The following is a 25,091-nucleotide window of genomic DNA, read 5'->3' as shown; positions in this document are numbered from 1 at the left end:
TCCCTTATTGCCTTGCCATTTTCCCTTTCCTTTCTTATTCTTATTACCCTGCTGAACTTGTAATGCTATCTCCCCATTGGATTTATCAGAATTTCTCTGATTCATCCTTTGTTCATGTGCTTCTAAAGAACCTTGCAGTTCCTCAACCTTGATACTGTCAAGATCCTTAGATTCTTCTATAGCAGCTACCACATAGTCAAACTTAGGAGTTAAAGATCTCAATATCTTTTCTACTCTCATTGTACCAGACACAATTTCTCCACAAGCTTTCATTTCATTAACTAATTTTGCAATTTTAGTGAAGAATTCACTTACAGTTTCTTTCTCTTCCATTTGTAGCTGTGCAAACTTGCTTCTTAGGGTTTGTAACTTCACTTTCTTCACCTTCTGATCTCCAGCATAAGTTGTAGCCAAGATATCCCAAGCTTGCTTAGCTGATTCACAATCTCCAACCTTTTCAAAGATATCAGGACTTACACTTTGATGAATTATGAACAATGCCTTGTAGTCTTTCTTCTTCAATTCTTTGTGTTGTGTTCTTTGAACCTCTGTTGCACCTTCTGAGAGTGGTTCAACACCACTAATCACTTGTTCCATCACATCTTGATAATTGAACAAAACTTTCATCTGTTTGCTCCAATTATCATAATTCTTTCCATCCAAAATTGGTAGATTCGCAGGGAATTGACCATTGTTAAAGGTTGCCATGGTTAAAGCACGAACCAGGCTCTTGATGCCAGATGTTGGCGCAGCTTAGGCTTAGCACAAATCACTTTGGCCTGCACAGGCTTGGCAAGCAGGCAAGAACACACGCGCGCTGCATTGTCACTTGGTCTCGCCAATGAGCACAGATGCAGGATCTACTGTTCTTGCTACAACAATGGCGTTTGAATGGAAAGAATGAAAGGCTTTTGTGTAATTGAAGAAGAAGATGATTATAGGGGAAAATAGCTCAGATTTTATTCATCCACTTTTGGGAAAATTAGTTAGTTACACACACTAATATGAGCCAAGCTCTTTTTATACTAGATCACCACAAAGTTGGTGATTCTCTTAGGCTCTAACCAACTAATAACTTCCTAACACACTCTAACAACCTAGGTAGAACAAAATCTAACTGACTCTAACAACCTTCACTAACAAACTAACTAACTTGCTTTAGAAGCAATTAGTTACACTTTCACATTTGTTGCTTGCACACCAAGCCAACTTATTAACAATATGAATTAGCTCATTAGAATCATTTGGATTTAACATTTTTAACGTAAAAAAAGTGTTTTAAAATCCTTTAAATAACATATTTTCACATTTGGTTTAGGACACAAGCATGGTTCACAAAAATAAAACTTTGATCATTTTATTCTAAAAACCGATCTTTGAGTAGTAAATTATTTATTTTTGGAATTTTGAATCATTTTTAATGATATGGAATAACATTTTTTTATTGGCATTATTATTCATATTTTATGTGATAATTTTTATTTTGTCAAAAAAAATATATTTATTTTTACTCACATATTTTATCCGTACTTGGCACAGGTTCGGATACCGAAATAAAGAGACCCAACTAGTTTGGCATCATAATTTAATACGGTTGTGTAAAAAAATAGAGTTTTACACAGTTAATAAAAAAAAAAAAATAGAGTTTTACACTGTGGCTTGTAAATAAATTAGAAAACCAAACAAAAATCAATAAACAATAGTAAAATTCATAAGATCATCAACATTTTCCAGACCTAAATCCCACTGAAACACCCTTCGCTCGCTTTTTCTCTGGTTTCTGCGGCGACGACGACGACGACGACGACATGCCACCAGCACGAGGTGAAACAATTTCTTCCATATACATATATCTGCAAAACTTTTGTTTATTGTTTTTGTTTTTCTAATAATGTTTAATTAACAATGATTATTAATGCTAATTAACTAATGATTATTGTTTTTTGAGACAGAGCTTCCGGGGTTCTACTTTGACCCAGAGAAGAACAGGTATTTTCCGATCAAAGGTCCCATTCCTGGCTCTTCTTCTTCTAAAACCAAAATCACCACTCCAAACCCTTCCCAAACCTCTTCCTCTCAGGTATATTATTATATGCTTTATAGAATTTAATTAATAGGTATACATTATCAATATAAACTAGTTTTGCACTAATATCCGATTGAATTTCCTTTTGGATTCTTCATGTCATACCATTAATATTTTTTTTGTCGGGTAGCCTAGTGGCTAGAATTTTAGGTTTTTAAGGTGAAGAAGTGGGAGTACAGGGTTTGAACCTCGGTCATGCATATCACATGCAATGTCCCCGCCAAGCGCCAACTTAGTTATGCTTACGGGGACACTTGTATTTTATCATATCATTAATTTTAAAATGAGTAAATCACCACATTTGTGTGCTCTCGAATAAGTACATGACTTTATGGATATGTCAATAAAAACAAAAAAAAAAAAAACAGTTTGACTCTGTCAAATTTTACTCATATAATAACATATTTGTCATTCTCAGGATATGCTAGGGACTAAATTGATTGTAATGAATAAAGTTAATGACTGAAATGTTAGTAAGTTGTTGAAGTATATGAACTTAATTGATAGTAAGTGGTTGGTTGAAATATATGGACTTTTTTTGAAAATTGATAGTAAGTGGTTAAATATAGGGACCATTTTTACGGTTTAATAGAGTCAGACACCTTTTTGAAATATTTATAAAGTCAGGGATCTATTTGAGAGCGTGTTACAAATTTATGGTATAATTTGGTGGTTTACTCATTTTATTTAGTCGTTAAAGTGGGGTGATGTGTGTAAATGATGAATTTTGATTGGATGTTAGTGTAAAATTGATTTACATTGGCAATGCATATCATTGAAATCATAATATATATGAGTGGGGATCAGCTTACTCCATGAGTAACTCTTGATATAGTTAGTTAGTCTGCTTTATTACTCACTTCATTGAATTTCAATAATCCAATCGTCAAGTTCATGAATTTTCAAAACTATTTCATACTTCAAAAAAAACTTCAACTGAATGCATGATACTTTTTTTGTTTGAAAAATATACGAGTAAATATTGACTCTTAAGATAAGATTAGTCATGAATGTCGATTTTTTCCTAAAATTTGGTTTGCATGATGATTAATATACTATGAACATATTCAATGGTTGGATTATGAAATTTAGTGTCTACGGTGATTTATTTAGAGGAATAATTATACCAAAAGTTACTTTGTGTATAATACATAAATGTTTTGGTGTTGTCCTTTTGCATGTTTGCATAAAACTTTGAATTGATTATAAAGTTTGAATGATTTTAGTTACAGGAAAAGAATAGAAGTTCTTGTAGGAAGCTTAGAAACAGAACGTCTAAACTGCTTCAGATTAGAGAGTTAGATGGTCGTCATGTTAATGCTTCACACTATTGCAAGTGTAACTTCACGGAGGAATTTCGGAAAATACAAACATCTCAACCTAATGTATGTTTATTTCTTCGACGATTTTGGTTCCATTTATTTTGCAAATGTGGTTTGTTGTGTTTGAGTCGAGTCTAATGTAAGATTGGGTTTACAGGTTTGGAAGTATCAGGGAACTGATAGGATAGGTATTAGTGCTTTGGAACATTTAAATGTTGATGTGCAGACAGTAGATGGTAGATTTCGAACTGATGTTTTATTGAATGGAAGCATAAATGGATCACTGAGGTAATTTATAGTTTTTATTTCATTTGTGTTTGTGTTAGTTTGCACTTTTTGAAAAATTCTAGGAAATTGGAGAGAATATCTAATCTAACCATTGAATTGTGTCTTATATGAGCAATTCTTGAATTTTGATATTTGAGTTTTCACATTGTAATTTTATTAGTGATGGAATGAAGATATGCGTGTGAGAGTATTACGATCCTCGTTAATTCAGTGCCGTTTTTAGATTCTGAAATGGTATTATGTTTTGATAGAGCTTCCGAAATGCTTTACATATTCCTCAATGCATTACGTTTTCTGTTCCCCTGCCATGTTAAACTGTGAATCAGTTTGGCCCTGTTTTAGGCTTCTAGAAAGAAGAGTAGCTTTTGCAAAGAAGAGTAGCATAAGTAGTAATGGTATAAGTTTTCGGATTTGTGTCATCTTATGTTGTAACTTGTAATAAGTAGTGTGATTTCACATTAAACTAGCCTTGTATGCATTAGCTTATACCTTTGAATAACTTTTCAATTGAAATAAATATCTTGTTTCTGTTATAAACTAAATATATAAATGGAGGTTGATCCAGTTTGCTAGAAGTTGGCTCATACCCCGTGAGGGCGTAGGTTCAACTCTTGCTGCCTGCCAGTGTGAGGAACTCGTTCGTGGATAATCTGTATGTTCCTCTGTCAGCTCTCTTTGAGCCTTGGGGTTTGCCCTGACTTTGGCAATCCCCTGAGACCTAACTCACCTTTTTTTTTTTTTTTAATTTTTATAAAACTAAATAAATATAGAAAATGACACTACGAGATAAACTAAGATACCCTCACTCTCACATAATATCAAGATATTATAAGATATATTTTATTACATTTCTAACAACTATTTCATTAAAATGTAGAAAATAATAAATTCATTCCATTGCACAAAAGCATCCGTGCTTGTTATTTTGGATAAACCCTTCCAAGTTAAAAATATACTTGTCTGAACTGAAAGCAGAAAAAACTCTTAATACAATAAGGAATACACGATCTTCAGTTATTATCCTAGGGAAAGAGGATATAGATACACTTTCACTGCATAAACAATATTGAGAGATGGTTTTGTAGCTTTTAAGTTGATCACCTACCCTACTAATAAAACCACTGATGGTTAAATATGTTCGGTGTTAATCATTCAGTTTGTATTTTTTCATCTTTACATTAATATTATTCACTACCAGTTTCCATTTTGCTTTGATCTTCTTTTTCCAACATTATCATATAACTCTTAAGTGACAACAAATGTCAATATATACCTCCAAATGTTTTGAATACTTTGATGATCCTACAAATTGATTGGATCAAATTGGTTGGACTTGAACTTTTGAACCTAAAACCATGTTTACTTTTAAATTGATTCTGGTGATGGTGAACTATGATTTATAATGTTGATTACTATTTACTAGTTGTTGCTTGTGAAGTTCGGTACACACAGTTTTTCTGAAGTTGGAAGGATTGGGCATAATTTTGATGATGGGGTAAAGTGGATGCCAGATTGTGTGAAGAGTCATATTAAAGGGGATACAAATGTGCATAACGAGGTGCCAGGGCCGCTTTTCAGACCTAATGGAGCTTCACTGATTATGTCGTCCAGAATATCTTGTATAAGATTGGGTCCAAATTTATCCCCTCATGCTCCAAATGATAGTCCAATTGTTGGAAATGTGTTGTATCCTTTAATTTATTTATTTTTTAAAAAATTTATCATTCATTATTTAGGGTTTACATTTTGCTATTGCCCCGTAAGCATTACTTATATATAAACATTCAATTATGCATGCATTATCAAGTTTAAAATATAAAACCATGGGACCTTCAACATCTAATCTTAAACGATCAATGAGATTGAATTGTCAAAATTAGCACTTCTCACTTTTAGTTTTAAACTTTTAATAATATACCATTTTCTTGTATAATCCTGTCTATCATGGATATTGGGACATCCAATTCCGCTTATTTTGGATAAGATTGCACGTGAACATAAAGATCTTAACATGCAAAATAGATTTACTACACTGGGATCAGAAACATCAGGTGGATCTGTTTATACCCTCAGTCTTGTTGAGCCAATAGATCTTGGACAAGGAATACTTAATACATGGAGTCGACTAGAGGAAATAACTTCTTTCAAGTGTACCCTTTGGACAGCTGAGTATGACTATAACCGACATCGGGCTATAATTGGTAAGTTTTATACTGCTTTACTTTTTCTTTACTCTCTCTTTCCTTATCTCTCTTTTACACATACACATGCTAAGTTGCATGTGCTTATGCCAAATTATATTAAATTCAGAGACAGCCCCATGTCATTTTGAACATAATTTGGACCTGTTAGAGTTAACTCATTGCCATACTAATATAGTATTTGTTGTGTTCTCTTGTTAGCACTTTCCTTCCCTGTATAGGTTCCAAATTTCCAAACCCAGATGAGTTTTGATTAAGAGATATTCATTTTAGGCAGTAACGTGCATACTTTTCTTAGTGGCTTAGCATGAATTCTAGATTATTGAGATACAATGTATGTTTATGTTTGCTGCACAGATTCATCATATTTTGGTAGTGAAAAATGGGCCATTATTTGATTTAATAACTAGAAGTCTTGATAGTTCTGAAAGATGACAATTGCGATATATACCCTCTTCCTTAAGAAATATCCCGTGTTAATTTTATATCTAATCTTTTGTGAGATATTCATTTGTGTTACTCTTTATCTTTCTTAGGTACTAATCAGGGAGGTGTTTCGGTGGATCTGGAAAGTGGGACAAGGTCATGGTTTTTACGTTGTAAAAGTGATGTTTTTGCACAACAGATTGTTGATTCAGTAAGTTGCCGCTAATAAAAATATTGTCTGGTACATCTTCATTAACCTATTATTGTTATTAAATTTACATTATTATTGTGTCTTGGTGAAAATTTTATTGAGTGTGATTAGTGAATATGATTAGTTTTGCTATTAAATTTACCACAAAATGCAAACAGACAGAATTATTTAACTACTAGTGACTCTTTGAAAAAGATTATTAACAAGGTTCAAAAGAAAATGCTGTGCCGGATGTAGCCAATATCTACTAAGTGGGATAAAGTTTGGTGGTTGTTGTTGTCATTATTTTTGTTGTTGGATGTAAAAAAGGACCCATTTGTAGCAGTTAGATAATGTATTTGTGTTAAAGATGAGGATCCTCGGTAATTTTCCTTTCAGAGGTTTACATAAAGATGAGTCTTATGTATATATATTTTTCCTGGTCTTATTTCAAGGGAGTATTTTCTTCCATTGATGATCATATTTATTTTTTCGTTATGTTCATTTTATATTGGTTTGATCATATAAATATCTTTCCTCCCGCTTAATTTTATTTCATCTTTCCTCTCTTTAATATTTTTTTTTTTTTTTTTTTTTTTTTTTTGATAAGCTTCCTCTCTTTAATATAATTTGGTCTATCATTTTTTATTGTTTCAGTTTTTATTTTTTTCATAGTATATGGTTTTAGCTTTCTAACAAAACCATATGATAGTTTTTTATATATATATTTTCAGGTTGTAACTTCTAAAATATATTATAAATTATTTTTTTTTTTTTATGGTATGAATTATTTATTGTTGTTGCAGGGAAATGTGATTTTATGTGGACTCAGAAATGGGGCAGTTATTTCTGTAGATTTTCGAGAGAAAAGATTGCTTTCTAGTAGACTTACCTTGCATAGGATACCACACACATCTTCCGAAAAGAAAGCTGGAAATTCTAACAAAGATTGGTTTAAGGTATTTTCTAAATTAAGAATGAAAGACTCGGTAGATTTCAAGAAATAATCAAAATTTACCATTATAAAATATTGGAAAGAGATACAGTCTGTATAAAAATTGTTCACTTTTATTTTATTTCTGTGGAGCTTGTTATATTTTGTTCTATGATGGTATTCTGCGATCTTCAATAACCTCACTTTGTGAATGTTTTCGCTATTAGCTGTAACTATTGTTGATATGCTTATGTCCCCCTCTCGTTTTGCAGCTTGAAGGAAGCATCTATCCTTCGCATACCATTAAGATGCCTTCATCTATATCCTGGTTAGTAAGCCTTTTCCTTCTAAGTTGTCTACTTGACTTATAATCTTAATTGATTTGATTTCTATTGATTCTGACTGACTGATTTCTGTTTTTTTTTTGTGGGTTTGATACTAGTTTGGCATCGCTTAAGTTTGACGATCAGTACTTCTTGGCAAGCTCCATGGATGGATCGGTTAGTTTATTATTCAGGAAACTTCTACTTAGATTTATTGTTAATGTCACATTTACATGGCATATAATACTGATAATTCACCGCAGAATCTCATGTATAGCCATTTCTGTGAACTCGTCGTCTATTCCTTATATTTACATTGAAGAGAATTTTTTGGTATTTAAAGTGAACAAACCAAGTCTAATATAATAGATTCTATATAGTTGAGTGTATATTTCCACGGGGAATCATAGAATTTAAGTTAGGGTATAATTCAACCCCTATATAATTTGGTTGCAAGGTGAGGACTACCCACCACTTATAAACATATTTTCGGGCTTTATTTCATCCAATGTGAGATTCTTAAAACATCCCTCACACCCACGACTAGGCATCTCGAGCGTGAGCCTAGTGCACTGATAGTGGGTGACCCAATGAATTTTGTCTTGGATAGGTTCTAATAGCATCTTATATTTTGAGTTTGGGCCTAACTCTTTCTGATGAAACCATTACAAGCACAAACCAAGTCACTCTTTCTGATGCATCACCTTATCTGTAGCAATTATTTATTGCTGACTTTATATAATGAAAGAAATTACATCTTAATTACTGGTTCTTTTCTTTTTTAGATAAAGCTATATGACCGTCGCATGCTCCAGAGGGGTGCTGTTCAATCATATGAAGGACACGTGAATTCCCATACTCAAATACAACTCGGTGTTGACCCAGATGAAAGATATGTTATGTCAGGTAGATGTTATTTCAATGAAGTTATTTCTTTAGCATTTTTGTTTGAAAATTCTGACTTAGTCATCTCAGGTGGAGAGGATTGCAAGCTACGGATATGGAGTATCAAGTCTGGCGAATTGCTTTTGGAGGATAAGTTCTCTAATTCAGTTCTCTCCACCGTATGCTATCAAACATTTAAAAGTAGTAAGCACGCATGATTTTACCCTTTTCTGCTTTCAATTTTATATATTCTCCTGTGTTGTTGGCAGCACTTTTAGGGTCGTTTTCTTGTAACTGATGTTAGCATGTGTTATTTTGGCGTCTAGAATTTGAAGCAGAGGAAGAAACTCAATACACACACAACTCTTCGGGTGCATGGCTTGGATCACATGAAGGGCTATTTTATATGCGCTGGTTATGAGTGTAAAAGGTCTTGATACCACAGCCTGTAGCTGCTGCAGGTCTAACCCGGTCTTAGCATGAGGTGATTAAAATTAAATAGCTTGTAGATATGCTGATTTTGTTTAATTCCCTCTTAAAGTTTTTTTGTTTGATTAGAGCTAGAATTTTGATATAGCATGTAGCAGAGACGGCGAATTACTTTCTAATATAAGTATTGATATTTATTTAGTATTTACAAATGCACACAATGAAAAGGAAAGAGAAGGAAAAAAACATAAAAATATAGTATTGCTGTGGCTTTTTGGCACCAAGGTTGTTTCTATGTTAGACCATTTTGTTCATGTAATTTGAGATTCATGATTCATCATTTATGTGGGCCAGCCATTGCTGTAGTGGAAACAATTGTGTTGTTCGCCGCAACTGCATTCGCTGAGCGACTGACTGTGTGAATGCAGGGGATCTCTCTCTGACTTACGGAATTTGGATTTTGTTAACTAGCTCATTATATTTTGTTGTGCTTATGGAAGGTCTGATTTTTTACCTTTTAATTTTTTACAACAACCGGGTTGAATAAAAAGGAGCAGCAAATAAAATATGTTTTGTACCGGTGTTAAAAATTATGATCCACAATAGACTTGTTTAAATCTGTTGGATTCTATGGTGATGAAAATTGATTTTGATTAAAACTTGAAAGTGACTTGAATGTAAAATTTTTTATATTTGGATGAATTTACGGAAAACTACTCTTGAGCTGAGTGTGTAATCATGAAATCGAAATAGTTTTAACATGTATATAAAACATTGTAAAAAGTTAGAATTAATTGAACCTCAATATAATTTATTCTACTTAGACTTGATTCTAAAATTAAAATTACTTCTCAAGATAGGAACAAAAAATCAACCATTTTTGACTATTGCAAACTCAAGTTGGGGGACTTTCCACTGCAGGTTGGGACAGTTTTTCATCTACATGAAAACCTTATTTCAATTTCTTGTTCACCTGTCTTGACCACTTGATTTGCATACATGTTATAATAATCCTGAGGGGTTGGTTAGGTGGTAGTTGGCATGGAAATAACTTACATGATCAATGAAAGAAAATATTCCTAGCCAAAATCATCCTTTTAGACTTTAGATATACTAAAATTTCATGTGATTGTGTTTGTCTTGGTCGGTTTAGTTCAGTTTGTTAGGGATATCACATGTATTTTGCAGGAGTCGGGATTCGAATCTTGTGCACTCAACTTATTCACTTTTAAGGTAGAATTTTTAGTCACGGGAAAAAAAATTCATGTGATTGATATATATTTTTCATGGTGTAACAATGACAGAAAATAATCCTAGCCAAAATCATCCTTTTGTGAAATCAAAACCCAAGAAAATCACAGAAAAAGAAAAACCAATCTTGAAAAGAGATAAGGAATAATTAAAAAGGAAACCTAAATAACCAAATAAAGAAAACAGTATTCGTTAAAAGGAAAGCTGTCAAGGCACTTTGGTTGCTTTTGTCAAAGCAGCAAATAACAGTTCTTTTAATATCTTTTTTTTGTTTGAAAAAAACATTCTCTAGCCATACTCTTACAAAGCAATTTTTAGTTGAGTCTTGGTAACAAAGTAAAGTATTAGACAAGACCCCTTAAAATCAAAGGTGTAGGCAAAATCATGTACAACTATTGTTATCCACCCCTCTTTTATTAGCTCCACTTTCAAATATAAACCTCTGTATTTTCATTATTATTTAAAAAAAAATTATTTTGATACACTATCAAGTTAAAAAAAAAAAAAGTAAACAAAATTAATTTTTTTGACGGTGTAATTTTATGGATGTGACTTCATAGTGACAATGATCAGACAACTATGATTAATTGACGGTGTAATTTTTTTACACTATATGAATTAAACTCTATTTAAAATAGATGGGAATATGAATTAAACTCTATTTAAAATAGATGGGAATAGAAGAAATATGATTTGGTGAAAAATATTAATCGATAAATTTAACTTTTTTTTTATCATATCATATACATACTAAGTTTTCGCTCTTAGTAGTTACTAATGAATTAGAGATCGAAGTCCCAAATTTGTTACTACTCGAATCAATCTATTACTGATTAAATTTAACATTTGAATTTAGTAAGTAGTACCTTGACACAGCTTTTCTAATGTGAATGTTTTTCATTTCATAGAATGCTAATAAAGAATATTATATGATGATTAACAATAAGAATCTTTGTAGCTAAAAATCCCAAAATTTTAAATGATGACCAAAGTTGTCACCAATAATAGGGCAAATAAAACAAAGAACTTGAATATTTCATAGTAATTACTCCAAATCGGGTAATTAAAAGAGGAAAGAGACAGTGGATATGAACTTTATAAAAAATATTGAGTCAGCTTGTAATGTTTTGTTTGGGTTTAAAGTAAAGAGACAAAGTGATGAGGATATTTTGGGTAATTGAGGAAGAAGGATATTGACCCTTCAAACACTGCTTTGAATGCCAAATTGATGTAAACTTTTTCACGCAAAACAATGGTGGATGAAGAGATTATTTTTAACTCAAATTCACATTTCATTATTGTGTTCAGATAGTAACTCCTCGTCATGAACAAAAGCTTTCACTAAAAATATTTGAAATCATTGGGTCACTTCCCCAAGTGATTTTTACTTTGGATCCTTGCCAATAGGAAGATGGATGTCCTTTCACAAAACCAAAGTACTCATTTGAAGAGTTTTTCTTCAAATGAATGTAATTTGGATAAAAAGAGTTTTTCTTTTCGCACTCTCACTGTTTTTTACGGGCCCTTTGAAATGATCACAATACCCCTTCATTATTTAGGTATGAACTCGGTTCGCATTCTACGTAGTGAGTTACAATTTTATTTTTTTACTCAACCCTGACGTCTGCACCCTACACGCCCCAATGAATGAAAATATTATGAAGAAACACAGTTCGCTAGAGCGCTAACTCAAATACAGTTCGCTACCTAGTGTACGAACTGAAACACAGTTCGCGTTTAACTAGTGATCCTTATAAAAATACGGTCACCGTCCATAACCATATTTTGATTGCCTATTTAAGCGGTTGTGATAGTACCGACCAATATCACACACACATACACACACCTTACAATTCTATAAATTAAAACCTTTTTATTTTCTTTTCATTTTTTAATCACTAGCTCATACACCGTTTCAAAATATTTTCATGAAAGTGAACGAAGGGTACACACTTTAATTTGCGAACCGTGTCTCATTCGAAATTGTCATGGGAGGTGGGAGAAGGATAAAGAAGATTAAAAAAAATTGATTTTTATAAGGTCTGCATTCTAATATACGAACTCAGTTCGCATCCTAGAATGCGAACTGTTTTTTTCCTTAGTTTTTATTATTTACACACTCACATCCTACGTTGCAATGAGGTAAAATTGAAAGGTCGGTCGGGAGTACGTGAAAGACTCGAGGGACACAAAAGAACTCTCGATAAAAACTAGTATACCATAATATTTTGAAGTTTTAATAAGATTACTGTGTCACTATAATTTTGTCAAATTTATATTAGTGTCATATTTATAATATTTATTTTTCATATATATTACTTTTCATTTTAAATATCAATGAAATATTAATTACTGTTTTATCTAATACTAATTATTTCTTAATCTATACCTTATTAATCCAGTAGCTTCTTAAGTACTAAAAGTATTTTAGTCAAAATGAAGCTTATCTTATCATATGAAAATAAGTGATTAAAGAAAATCATGAAAAATATTAGACTTAATAAAATATTAAAGACGTATACATAATCTTAAACAACACATAATATGAGACAGAGGAAGTGTAAATAGATAGAAAAATATGATATTCACTAGCCTTTGTTATATTTGAGGATCCAGAACTTATCCTTATAATAAGGAGAATTAAGTCGATCAGATGATCTCTTCCATGTATGATAAATAAATGTGAAAAGCAACAACCAAAAATATATACATTTTTTAGGTAAATTAAGAGCATTAAGAGACATCATAGAGACTAATAGACATCAGAGAGACATCTAGTAGACTAATCCTATACCTCTTTGCTCATATATAATAATCTCTTTGCTCATAGAGAGAAAGTCCAAAATACATCTGTCAAGATGGGACTAATGCCTATGAAGTGAATTACTTATGATGGTAACCCAACCTAAAAGACCGGAGATCCCAAGAATTAGGTTCCAATGGGTAAACAACAAGTTGTGAGTAATATGAGATGAACATGCAAATTAAGAGGCATGAATCCTGTAATGATAAAGGTTGAGTTAGCAAAACTCTTAATGAAATCTATACTCTATAGGAGTGGAGTACATCAGGAGTACTCTTGATAGAATCACCTATATGAATGTGGAACTGAGGCCGGTTCCTCTGGAATTTCGGGGCGAATTCCTAGAGCATTCATGAAACTGGGATAGACGTGCAGGGCCATTAATGCACGGGCCTTAGAAAACACCTTAAGAAAGGTTGTGTGCTGGTTTGAGGAAAATCTGAGATAGAGTTCCAAGACTAAACGTCACTCTTGCTTAATCAGGCTCTTACTGGCTACGTGAAGGTTCCAAGACTTAGCTCACCTTCGCTTATGCACAATCTTACTGAAACGTTTAACGTTATGACTGAAACAACTTTTTTAAATTCAAGTGGGGGATTGTTGGAACATGATGAAAGAATTTGGAGGGAACTTGGTATTGAAATAAACACAAGTGCAAGAACCATGTGTAGTGTGAATTGAAAAAAAAAGACTCTTTGAGTCCCACATTGGAAAAATCACACCACTTGGTAGTGTTTATATATCACAAGTTGGCAACCAAGGGTGTGCCCTTGGGGTACCCACTTTTGTAAGAAAGGGAGACCACACACAATGTCGAATATCACACACGCGCGCGCCGCCGCCGCCGACCGGCTCGGCTCGGGCCGGGCTTGGGCTTGGGCGATATATTAATTTTTTAATACTAAGGAAAAAAAGAAATTTTGAATTTAAATTTCTTTTAAGTGTGTCCCTTAATTCGCACATGTTAAATGTGCTGAGACCAAGTCTGAAACAGATTTTCGAATCTGTTAACGGTCAAAAACGTGTCCCTAATTTTTAGCCACGTATTGAGATTTGACTGAGCTTTAAACGGTCAAAAACGTGCTCCTGAAATTGCTCTGATTCCAGCTCCCTACTTGCCTATAAATACCACTTATTTTCTTCAGTTTTTTCTCACTTCTTTTTCTCTGCATTCTGAGAAAACTGCTTTTTTCCTTCTCTCATTTTCTTCTTCGAAATTAATTTTTGTTGTTTCAAAATTTGAACGGTTGTTGCCGTAGAATTGATATTCGTATATCAATTAGAGTGGTTCGAAATTTTCGACCATACTTGGTGTTATTCTGGCCGATACTACAGTGCAGTTGTTTATCGGTATTTTCATTGAAAACGACTGTTTTATCCTGGGGACTTCGCGGTTGATATACTACAGTGCACTTCTTCGAGTAGTTCCGCGAAACGTCTTAAAGAAAGCGACCTAGTACGCGACTCAGCCAATAATTTGTTTCGTTGCCAATTTTTGAAAATTCGTTTTTCTGTTTTTTATAAAGTCAGTAAACCGTTTTACAACAGTTATATTTGAGGATCCAGAACTTATCCTTATAATAAGGAGAATTAAGTCGATCAGATGATCTCTTCCATGTATGATAAATAAATGTGAAAAGCAACAACCAAAAATATATACATTTTTTAGGTAAATTAAGAGCATTAAGAGACATCATAGAGACCAGTAGACATCAGAGAGACATCTAGTAGACTAATCCTATACCTCTTTGCTCATATATAATATATAAAAAAAGGGGAAACTATACAAAGTGGGGGGACCAAACCTTACCCAGATAAAAAGCAAAAGAAAGATAAATAAAAGAACAAAAATAACAAAAGCAAAAACAAAAAAAAGGAACAAAAACAAATCCAAAATTAGGGAGACTATCCCTAAACTAGTCCTTAAAGAGGACATGAGGCAAGGTTTCCCCCCGAAAGAAAACCTCTAGATCGATCGAACCCAAGAGAAGTTGACTAGCCATACTTCCATGTTTGACTAGAAAACCAAAAATATATACATATATGATAAATAAATGATGACTAGAAATAGAATCTCATATACACAAATCCTCAAGTTTAAATGATTGGTACGTACGTGCGGCGGTTTCATGACAATAATAAAATAAATGGACAACAAAATAATAATACAACAAAATAATAATAATGATTGACTAGAAATTCCATTTTTTTAGTCCCTGGATAGATATAGCACCCCAAATCCCAAATCAATTCTATGCATAAATGGACAACAAAAAATGTACAACAAAATAATAATATAAAATATTACAAAATTAAGGGAACACAACATAAATACTCCCTCCGGATATAAATATAAACAAAATTGCATTTTTCAGATTCAATATATAATTTATGTATTTGGTCTGTATTATAAACCAAATACATCAAATATTCATTGAATCTAAAAAAACAATTTTGCGATAGATAGTCGGAGTGAATAAATTACAAACCAAATTTATCTTCTATATTATTCCCTCTCTCTTCTACAATATCATATTGAATAATATTTACCTGTTTGAAATGGGGTTTGGACCACTAGGAACTTCATGTTCACTAGCATTGAAGATCTTGTTTTTCCATTGAAATAGAGGCCTTGAAGCTCTAGAGTTTCTTCCTTTAGGAGTACCCTTTTGAAGATTAGGAACATGGTTACTTTTAGTGGTTTGTTTTGGTATGATATTGGTCTTGTAATTTTGTGAAGTAGTTACCATGTTGTTTTTCTTCTTAGCATCATCTTTTGTTAAAGTGTGTTCTTGGATAGCCATAGTAAAGTGAAAAGCTAAGAGCAAAGAAAAGAAGAGGGTCATGCAAGTAATATTAGAAGGAGGAAATGTTGGATCACAAGCCATGCAAAACTAAGTAGTGGCTTGTAAAAATCATCCAAGAAATAATAATTATTTGGTTTGTAAATAAAACATAAATAAAAGGGAAATGGGTTGAATATGAATATGCATGAGGATTTTTTTTTTTTTTTTGAAAGATGGAGATGACAAGGTAAAGAAGTGTTCTTGGTAAATATGTCCTATGTGAATAGGGTTTGATTATATTATAATCATAAAGAGAAAAGGAGAGAGAGAGAGAGAGAGAGAGAGAGAGAGAGAGAGAGAGAGAGTCTAAATATGAAAAGGAGAGGGGAGATTGGTGAAGTCTTCTTTTTTTATTGATTTGAACTCCTCCTTTTGATTATTAGGTATACAGCTTTATATATCAATATCTTTTTTTTGGTTACAACTTTATATATCAATATGTTGTGTCGTATCAAGCACGATGTACATATTACTATAGCAATTAAATTACCAATTAAAATTTATGAATTTACAATTCCCTATATATAATATACTGCTGGGATAAATTTTGATGATATAAAATAATTCAAGTGTAATCTCTATTTAGAGCTGAAGTTCGAATCCCGACCCATATCACTACTAAAATAATTAAATTTAAGGGTACATTTTTGTCATTAAGGTCAAGAAGTTGATATGGTTTTTTGTTTTTTTGTATTGCGGAATTTGGTGAGATATAAATTTAGGGAGAAAACCATCTCTCCTCAAATATAGGGTTATATGAAGAATACTAAAGTTCTTATTTTATTCATTATGCTTATGGCTCTATATATAGAGCTATATAAAAACAAATTATATATTTTTAAAACAAAACTAATCCTATAATAAATTCTAAACAAATCTTAAATATTCTAAATAGAAATATAAATCATAAAACCTAATATTATCATATTTTAAATATAAATCTAAATAATATTTAAGTATAAAATTTTCCAAAAAAGATATTTAGGCATTATTCCCAACACTTCTCCTTGACTGAATATCTTTTTTGTTGTATCCAATCTGAGATTTGCACTGAAATTTTATTGTATTTTTTTGTTTATCAAGCCTCTCCTCTTTGACCGAATATCTTTGTGTTGTATCCGACCTGAGATTTGAGTTGAAAAAACTTTTTTGAACACTCCTCTTCGACTGAATATCTTTGTCTTGTATCCGGCGTGAGATTCATGTTGATTTTTGTTTTTGTTTTTGTTTTTGTTGTTGTCTTCTTTTATTCATCTACATTCTTTACGAATGATTATGTTTCTTGTAACAATAGGATGTTACCCATGGATGTTGTTATTTTCTACATTTTCATATGAGACTTGAGCTTTTTTCATGTATTTGTTATGGTTATGGGTTATATAATACATGAAACTATCTCGCATATAACATATGAAAGATGCAGGTTATGGTTATGGTTTTTCTACAACTTCATATGAGACTTGAGCTTTTTTCATGTATTTGTTATGGTTATGGGTTATATAATACATGTGTAAGTATCATACTTTTCATGTATTGATTTTGGTTTTGGTTATGGGTTATTACATGTGCATATTTCATGTAACACATAAAGATGTAGTTGTGGTTATGATTTTTTGTTATGGGTTTTTGTTGATTTTTTCATCTTCTTCTTCATCATCTTCATCTTCTCCTTCTTCCATCTTTACGGGTCCTTGTGAACGACGACGCTCTGATACCACTGATATGGTTTTTTGTTTTTTTGTATTGCGGAATTTGGTGAGATATAAATTTAGGGAGAAAACTCTCCTCAAATATAGGGTTATATGAAGAATACTAAAGTTCTTATTTTATTCATTATGCTTATGGCTCTATATATAGAGCTACATAAAAACAAATCATATATTTTTAAAACAAAACTAATCCTATAATAAATTCTAAACAAATCTTAAATATTCTAAATAGAAATATAAATCATAAAACCTAATATTATCATATTTTAAATATAAATCTAAATAATATTTAAGTATAAAATTTTCCAAAAAAGATATTTAGGCATTATTCCCAACAGAAATTCCATCAGAAACAACTTTAGTGATAGATTTAGTGACAATACTAAATCCGTAGTAAAAAATGGCGTTGCAAAATATCAGTGAGGGAATCTCAAATTGCGACAGAAGATATTTGTCACAATACATTATGTTCCGTTGCTAATAGTGAATGAAATTTTGACTCGTTAGAATTGATTTTCTTTCTCCATTTTTTAATTTTCAACTACATTATTTATTTTCAAACTTTGTGGTTAAGTTTGTTAAGCGACAAACGAATATGATTGCTCATACGCTTGCTAGGGCGGCCATTTCTTGGTCTAGTCGCAATATCTTTGATATGTTATAACCTCATTGTATTACTACTTTATTGCTTAATGAAATAGTTTGAGTTGTTGGTTGTCAAAAAAAAACTACATTATTTATTTATGGCTTAAATATGTCATTAGTCCCTGCAATTACACCAAATTTTGGTATTGGTCCCTGCACTTTTTTTTGTTGGGTTTAGGTCCTTGCAATTACATTGAGTTTTGGTATTAGTCCTTACTGTTAGTTGACAGTTACAAAAATGTTAAAAGTTAACGGAGTGCCACGTGGCCCAATCAATATATGCCACGTGGCACTGTAAAAGGCTCTTTTTTTTTGTTACAATTCACATTTATTGTTTTTACTTTTACCATAGTATTTACTATTAATTATTATTATTATTGGCTCTCTCTCTAAATATTTTTATCTTCCCTCTCTCTAAGCAAATACCGCCCACCACCAACAACTCCGCCCTGCTCCGCCGTAAAATCCAAATCTGGCCGGCAAACATGTAGATCCTTGCTCTTGGTGGTGCGATCGGGTCTGTTGACATCGCGACACCAACCTCTAACCCGGTTGGGTCTTGCTCCAAATGGTGGTCTATTGTACTCTGTGAGAGCTCGCCGTCGTCATTGCTATTCGCCATCGTTGTTTCTGGGTTCTTCTTGTTCGCGTTTCTGGGGTGTTGGCTCTGTTGCTGTGTTCTTCTAATAATAGTAATTACAAACTAACGCAACATATTCAAGGTTGTTGGTTGTTGTTGATGAAGATGAAGTTATTTGTTGGTTGTTGATGAAGAACATAAATTGGTATTTGACTATGTCATGGTGGTTTCATGTGTAGAAGAAGATGGGTGTGACGTGAATACGTGATCCTTTGACACCTATATGTTTGTTTTTAATTTAATTTTGGAGTTATTTTTTATTAATAATAGTAATTAATGGTAGAAATAACGGTAAAAGAAAAACAAACAAAAAATGAGCCTTCTACGGTGCCAAGTGGCATAAATTGATTGGGCTATGTGGCACTCCGTTAACTTTTAATATTTTTGTAACTGTCAACTAATAGTAAGGACTAATACCAAAACTCAATGTAATTGCAAGGACCTAAACCCAACAAAAAAAAGTGCAGGGACCAATACCAAAATGTGGTGTAATTGCAGGGACTAATGACATATTTAAGCCTTTATTTATTTATTAACATATTTCTAATAATGTTGGATTTTTTTTGCAACCTGTAATAAATATTTTAATAAACTCTCATAAAAAACATAAATTATAATATACGCATAAACAAATTATCTCCCCTATACAGTAAACTATCATAATTTACTGGCCAATGACTCATTATTATTTGTATTTATTGATAGAATGATAAATACCCAAAAAAATCATACACGTAAATGAAAAATTCCAAGTGCAAATAAACACCACATATATCTAACTTAATAATTTCGATATTTTCTATTTTGGGACGAACATATTAATTTTAGTTATCACAATAGATAACTCTTACTAACATAAAAAAAGAATTTATCATTTTTTTTTTTGCAATGGCAAAAGGAAGAAGCTCTCATACAAACTAAGCTGAACTAAGCATCTATACAACAGACAAAACAACTTAGAAAAGAGTAAAAGAAGCACAACATAGCAGCATATTTTCAACACACCCAAATGATACTCCTGACTATGTTTGGATTGATGATACAAAACGGAATGAAGCGGAATGAAACATAACGGAATGAAGTGGAACGGAGCGGAATGGAGTAAAGATACCATTCCATAGTTTGGATATATTTTATAAATATTTATTTCATTGCATACACCCCAATTTGGAGGGGAAAGAAAAATAGAAGATTGGATGGTATGCGATGAAATGCAACTTAGTTACCACCCCATTCATTTTCTGCAAATCCAAACAATAGAACTTAGTTAGTTACCACTTCACTCCATTTCATTCCATCCTTTACCACCAATCCAAACATAAGTATCTTGAACATCAATACAAACACAAAGAATTTATCATATTGAATCAAATACTCAATTCTTTTCTCGTATATTAGTGTAAATTCATGTAATATTTTCCCTAAAAAAAGCATGGGAAACACTTGGGAGGAACCTAGTGAATGATTAATTCGTTTTGGTGAGGGTCCAACAAAGCATCTGATGGGTTCGTGTATGAAATATATGAATGAAAACAGTAATATGAATGGAATTGAAATGAAAATACTGTAATTGTATTAGAATGGATGAACAATTACAAGAGAAAAAGTAATGGAAAAGATAAACTGATAACAATAGCTATCAGCCCCAAGAGCTCAAAGGCTCCCCCAATCACCAAGATGGTGACCCATTCTTTCAAACAAAATCCTTCGATGATTTATTTTCTCTCTATGGAACAACTTATATAGCCATGCTCTCCATATCTTAGGTTTGGGCCTAAAGTCAAGGCCCACTTCATGATCCATGTTTCTATCAGCATCCGGAAGAGGAATTAATTGGTTAAGATGGAAAAATTTGGTTATGAAGAAAGATCATGGAGGATTGGGTTTTCGTCATTTTTATGGGGTCAACTTAGACATGCTAGGGAAGCAAGGTTGAAAGCTTTTGACCAATCATGATACATTGATACTATATTATCAAAGATCTTCAAAGCTAAATATTATCCGAAAGCGGGATTTCTTGATGCAACTTTGGATCATAATCTAAGTTATGTGTGGCGTAGTATCCATGCTTCGCAGGTAGTGGTTAGAAGAGGCTTGAGATGGCGGATTGATGATGGCTCGAAAATTAATGTATGGCACTTTCAATGGCTTAGGGACAATGACAACCCTTGTGTTACATCGATGACAGTGGCAGATTATGAAGGGATGCGAGTTTCAGAATTGATGCAGCCTAATGAGAGGAAATGGAACGAAGCTTTGATTCATCAATTATTCAATTTGAGAGATGCAGCAGAAATTTTAAAAATACCAATCAGCTGTATGCAAGATGAAGATGTTCCGATTTGGAGGTTTAGCAAGAACGGCATCTACTCGGTTCGTTCAGCATATTACCAACTCATGGAGGCTATAATAGACAACACTCATCTCAGAGTCGAAGGGGACTCAATGAAGATATGGAGAACACTTGGAGGTTGCTTGCCGGTTCGGTTGCTTCAGAAAGGAGTTCAATGTGAACCAAACTGTCCTTGTTGTGCTTCAGCCACTGAAAATGAATGTCACTGTTTTATTGGTTGTGATGTAGCTCAAGAGGTTTGGAGAGAAATGGGAGATAGGGAGACAATGGAGCAATATGTATGGAATGCACAAGGGCATGTAGAGCTGTTTTTTACATTATTGCAGGACCTGGACAGCGAAAGAATGGCACGAAATGTCATGACGTTATGGATGATTTGGTGGAGACGCAATCAAAAATGTTGGCATGACAATCTACACTCAACCTCTGAAGTTAAACAACGAGCTACAGAGTCTCTAGACGATTGGTTGCGCGTGCATTGTCGACAAGAACACAGCAGCTTAAACGCTAGCAGAGTTGTGCAGCAAAATTGGACAAAGCCACAGCAAGGAAGCTTTAAATGTAATATGTGGATGAATCTAACTGAATTTGGTAGCTCGTGAGTTAGCTCAAGTGGCTCGATCTTATGCTAGTCACTATGTCTTTGATTATTGTCTACCTTGTATTGAAACTAAATTGATTAATGAAATGAAATAAGTTTTTTTGTATCGAAAAAAAAAATACAGGAAACAAGAAAAACAAAAAAGGGCAAATCAATTGACATAAACAAATTCAAGTATTAATATTATATAATCCCCGAGATAAGAAAGTGTGACATAACAATATTAAATTACAATTAAAAATTGTTGAAATTTAAGCAAACAAAGTAATTAGTAGTAAATCAATAAGCATTAACAAAATTGCAATTGGTCCTGATTTCTCCTTCATCCTCGTCAGTAAGAACATCAATGACACCAAATTTTGACATTGAAGCAGAAAATTGATGTTCAAAAACTGATGGTGATGTAGTCAATGCTGAAACCAATGGAGAAGTTCTTGGATCAGATTGTAACAATTGATCTGTTGATAACAAACCCATGTTCTTTTTGAGATTTAAATAGTACATTCTATCAAAGGTTTTTGGTGTTGTTCCATCAAGATCAACATATTCTGAGGCCCATCTACATTTCCTTTGCAAAAAGTTTAAGTATTTTGGATCAATTGATGGGTCTGGTTTGCCTGTTCCTTTGTAGTTGTATAGTCTGTATTGAATTGAGCCACATGTAGTCCTTCCAATAGTATGTGCCCCTAAATAACAAACAATTGGTTTAAATGTATCTTTTTTTCATAAATAATTGAAAATTTAGATTAGAGGAGATTCATTTTGTTTTTTTAGTAGCATAGTGACTAGACGCACACATTATAAGTGTGAAAATATTGAATGGCTTATATTGAATGACTTATACTCATTGTTGAGAGACTAATGAAGAAGCGTGAGAATGAGAGAATCAAGATTCCTCCAATAATGCTCTTAGTAGCTACCAACTGAACTACACACGTGAAATTCATTCTATCTCGGGTTAAAACGAACCACCAACTTTATACATTATGATACATACACTCAAATTGTATCAAAATGCCATTTGTTATAGGTATGAGTTTCCACCGCCGTTTAGCAGTGATTAATCTCCGTTGCAGAAATTATGGGGCACACAAGATGAATTCTCTCTTTCGAACCAAATCTTTTCTATAAGCCGAAGTCAAAAACTGAATCCTGACTATCTGCTTAAGGTCGAATTCAAGTATTTACTACTTGACCAATTCACCGTTGTATGTATAATAAAAGTTTTACACACGATAGAACCAATTTTCGGTTAAAGAAGTCTTTTGTTTTTTGTTAGGTAGCCTAGTTGTTAGAAATTCTACCATTAAAGTGGATAAGTGGGGTGTCAGAGGTTTGAACCTCGTCCCTGCATATAAAATGCGATATTCCTACTAACTGAGCTAAGCTCTCGGGACCGGTTAAAGAAATCTTTATTAACACAAAAAACTAAAAATAACCATAAAACAATGAACATATTAGTTGGATTAAATTTATTTACCTGAGAGAACAACCAAGTCAAGAACAGTCAAGCCTTTGGATTGGAAAAACTCAACCAACGAAGTAATGTTCTCATGACCCTTAGGAATCATTTCAGCTTCATAGTCAAAAGAGATTGTCCCATCTTTCCTACCATAAGGGACTGTCCAATATGGTCCACCCACTTCAACTGTGGCATCCCTTGCAGCAGTTGTTAGAATGTCAGCACAAGACACTTTCTTAGGACAATGTTTCTCTAACTCTGCCTTTATATCATCAATAACTTCAAAACCTCTTAATGTCTTGCTTGCTTGTGCTGCCCTTTCACTTCCTTCATGTTTCAATAGAATGGAGCCATCACATCCCTTAAGAAATACAACAACAAAAATGTTCAAATGAGTGCATACTAACAAGTGGGTTTGGATTCCTACAAAAACTCAATGCATCCGTAGTGCACGTTTTAAATTGTGATGAGTTTGATGAAATTACGGTGACACTATAATTTTGTTGAAGTTTTCAAATGTATTTTTTGTCAAAATTGCAGCAGAAGGTTGTGATTTTGACAAATTGTTCGTTAGTCCAAATATGTACTAAGATCAATTGGTCTAGTCTTCATGTTTGGTAACTTATATTAAGAAAATATATTTATATCTAAATCTACACTTTTTGTGAGACGTCCGATCAAATTTGATTTCAAAGCACAAATTTCTTGACTATAGGATTCCCCGACTAGAATAGAAAATCCAAATCCATGAGAAATCAAGTAAAAGAATATGGATACGTGGATAACAAATTCTCTGTAATCTAGATAACCATGTATTCACATGGTCAGTAATCTTAGTCGTTAAAACGACTCACATTTTGGCTTAGAAAAAACGAAAACACCAAGTAAAAATAGAAATAGTCTTAACAAGAAAGATTTATAGCTGCAAATTATAACTATATTATTTACCCACCCTAACAGAGCAATCATGGAAATGCAACCTTAGGAGACTAGCTGCTAAAGTGTCATCCTTCTTAATCCATTCTTTGACTTTGTTATGCAAAATGGACTCAAATTGAGGACAACTTTTATGGTAGTAACCAAAGGATAAGAGATTATCCAAGTTGTTTTCCTCTAATGTTGGGACTTGTAGAGTGAACACAGCTTCACCATAGTTTCCCTCATAAGGTTGAGCTGAATTAGCTGAAATTATGTAAAGAACCAACAGAAGCAACAATTGGAGGTAAGAATTGGACATTTTCAAGTCTAAATTTTTATGACACCCCAAATTGAACCTTATAATTAATATAAATCTAATATATGATTAGAGACTTTGATGTGTGAGATTATATAGATTTAGTAGGGAGGGAAATTTATACATATATAAAAGAGAGGAAGTAGACTTTGATATTGTGAATATGTTATTAAGATGGAACAAACGTGGGACGCACCTAATGACATGCTAGCATGTTGTTTCATTTTGTTTGTAGCAAAATCTATTAGGACTCTTCTTTATTTGATTTTTCTCTCATGTCATTAGGGAACAACTTCATAAAATAAAATAAAGTATTAATCATAATTTGGGTGCATACCCCTTTGAGCAAATTGATTGAACATATTTGTTGTGATTGATATATTGTTTCAAACATTCTACTAGATCTATAGTTACATCAATATCAATACACATATATAAAAGAATCCTCAACATTTATCAAAAA

At 32.7% G+C, this 25,091-nt stretch overlaps 3 protein-coding genes across 5 annotated transcripts; 2 read left to right on the top strand and 1 right to left on the bottom strand.

Moving 5' to 3' along the window:
• Nucleotides 1-1,661: 1,661 nt before the first annotated feature.
• Nucleotides 1,662-9,368, top strand: LOC123885039. Of its 3 annotated transcripts, none has more exons than XM_045934260.1 (13): nucleotides 1,662-1,824; nucleotides 1,953-2,080; nucleotides 3,313-3,471; nucleotides 3,566-3,696; nucleotides 5,149-5,382; nucleotides 5,719-5,897; nucleotides 6,434-6,534; nucleotides 7,320-7,472; nucleotides 7,720-7,775; nucleotides 7,890-7,947; nucleotides 8,556-8,676; nucleotides 8,746-8,859; nucleotides 8,982-9,368. In XM_045934260.1, exons 1-13 carry the CDS (start codon nucleotides 1,809-1,811, stop codon nucleotides 9,074-9,076), a joined length of 1,545 nt encoding a protein of 514 aa, XP_045790216.1. In that variant the 5' UTR covers nucleotides 1,662-1,808; the 3' UTR covers nucleotides 9,077-9,368. The 3 variants fall into 3 exon arrangements, with proteins under 3 accessions (XP_045790216.1, XP_045790218.1, XP_045790217.1); XM_045934262.1 differs by having other exon boundaries at nucleotides 1,697-1,824; nucleotides 3,319-3,471; XM_045934261.1 differs by having other exon boundaries at nucleotides 1,697-1,824; nucleotides 8,746-8,856.
• An 11,791-nt stretch (nucleotides 9,369-21,159) lies between these two features.
• LOC123885984 lies at nucleotides 21,160-21,933 on the top strand. The gene has a single exon (XM_045935323.1). The coding sequence runs from the start codon at nucleotides 21,160-21,162 to the stop codon at nucleotides 21,931-21,933; it is 774 nt and encodes a 257-aa protein (XP_045791279.1).
• A 150-nt stretch (nucleotides 21,934-22,083) lies between these two features.
• Nucleotides 22,084-24,699, bottom strand: LOC123885189 (peroxidase 7-like). Its single transcript, XM_045934455.1, has 3 exons — nucleotides 24,347-24,699; nucleotides 23,413-23,755; nucleotides 22,084-22,618 (listed from the first exon to the last, which is right to left on the bottom strand). The coding sequence occupies exons 1-3, from the start codon at nucleotides 24,629-24,631 to the stop codon at nucleotides 22,212-22,214; spliced, it is 1,035 nt and encodes a 344-aa protein (XP_045790411.1). The 5' UTR covers nucleotides 24,632-24,699; the 3' UTR covers nucleotides 22,084-22,211.
• Nucleotides 24,700-25,091: the final 392 nt, after the last annotated feature.

Source organism: Trifolium pratense, linkage group LG5, assembly GCF_020283565.1.
Source record: "Trifolium pratense cultivar HEN17-A07 linkage group LG5, ARS_RC_1.1, whole genome shotgun sequence".
NCBI lineage: Eukaryota > Viridiplantae > Streptophyta > Magnoliopsida > Fabales > Fabaceae > Trifolium > Trifolium pratense.
This window is presented reverse-complemented; position numbering and strand designations above follow the sequence as displayed.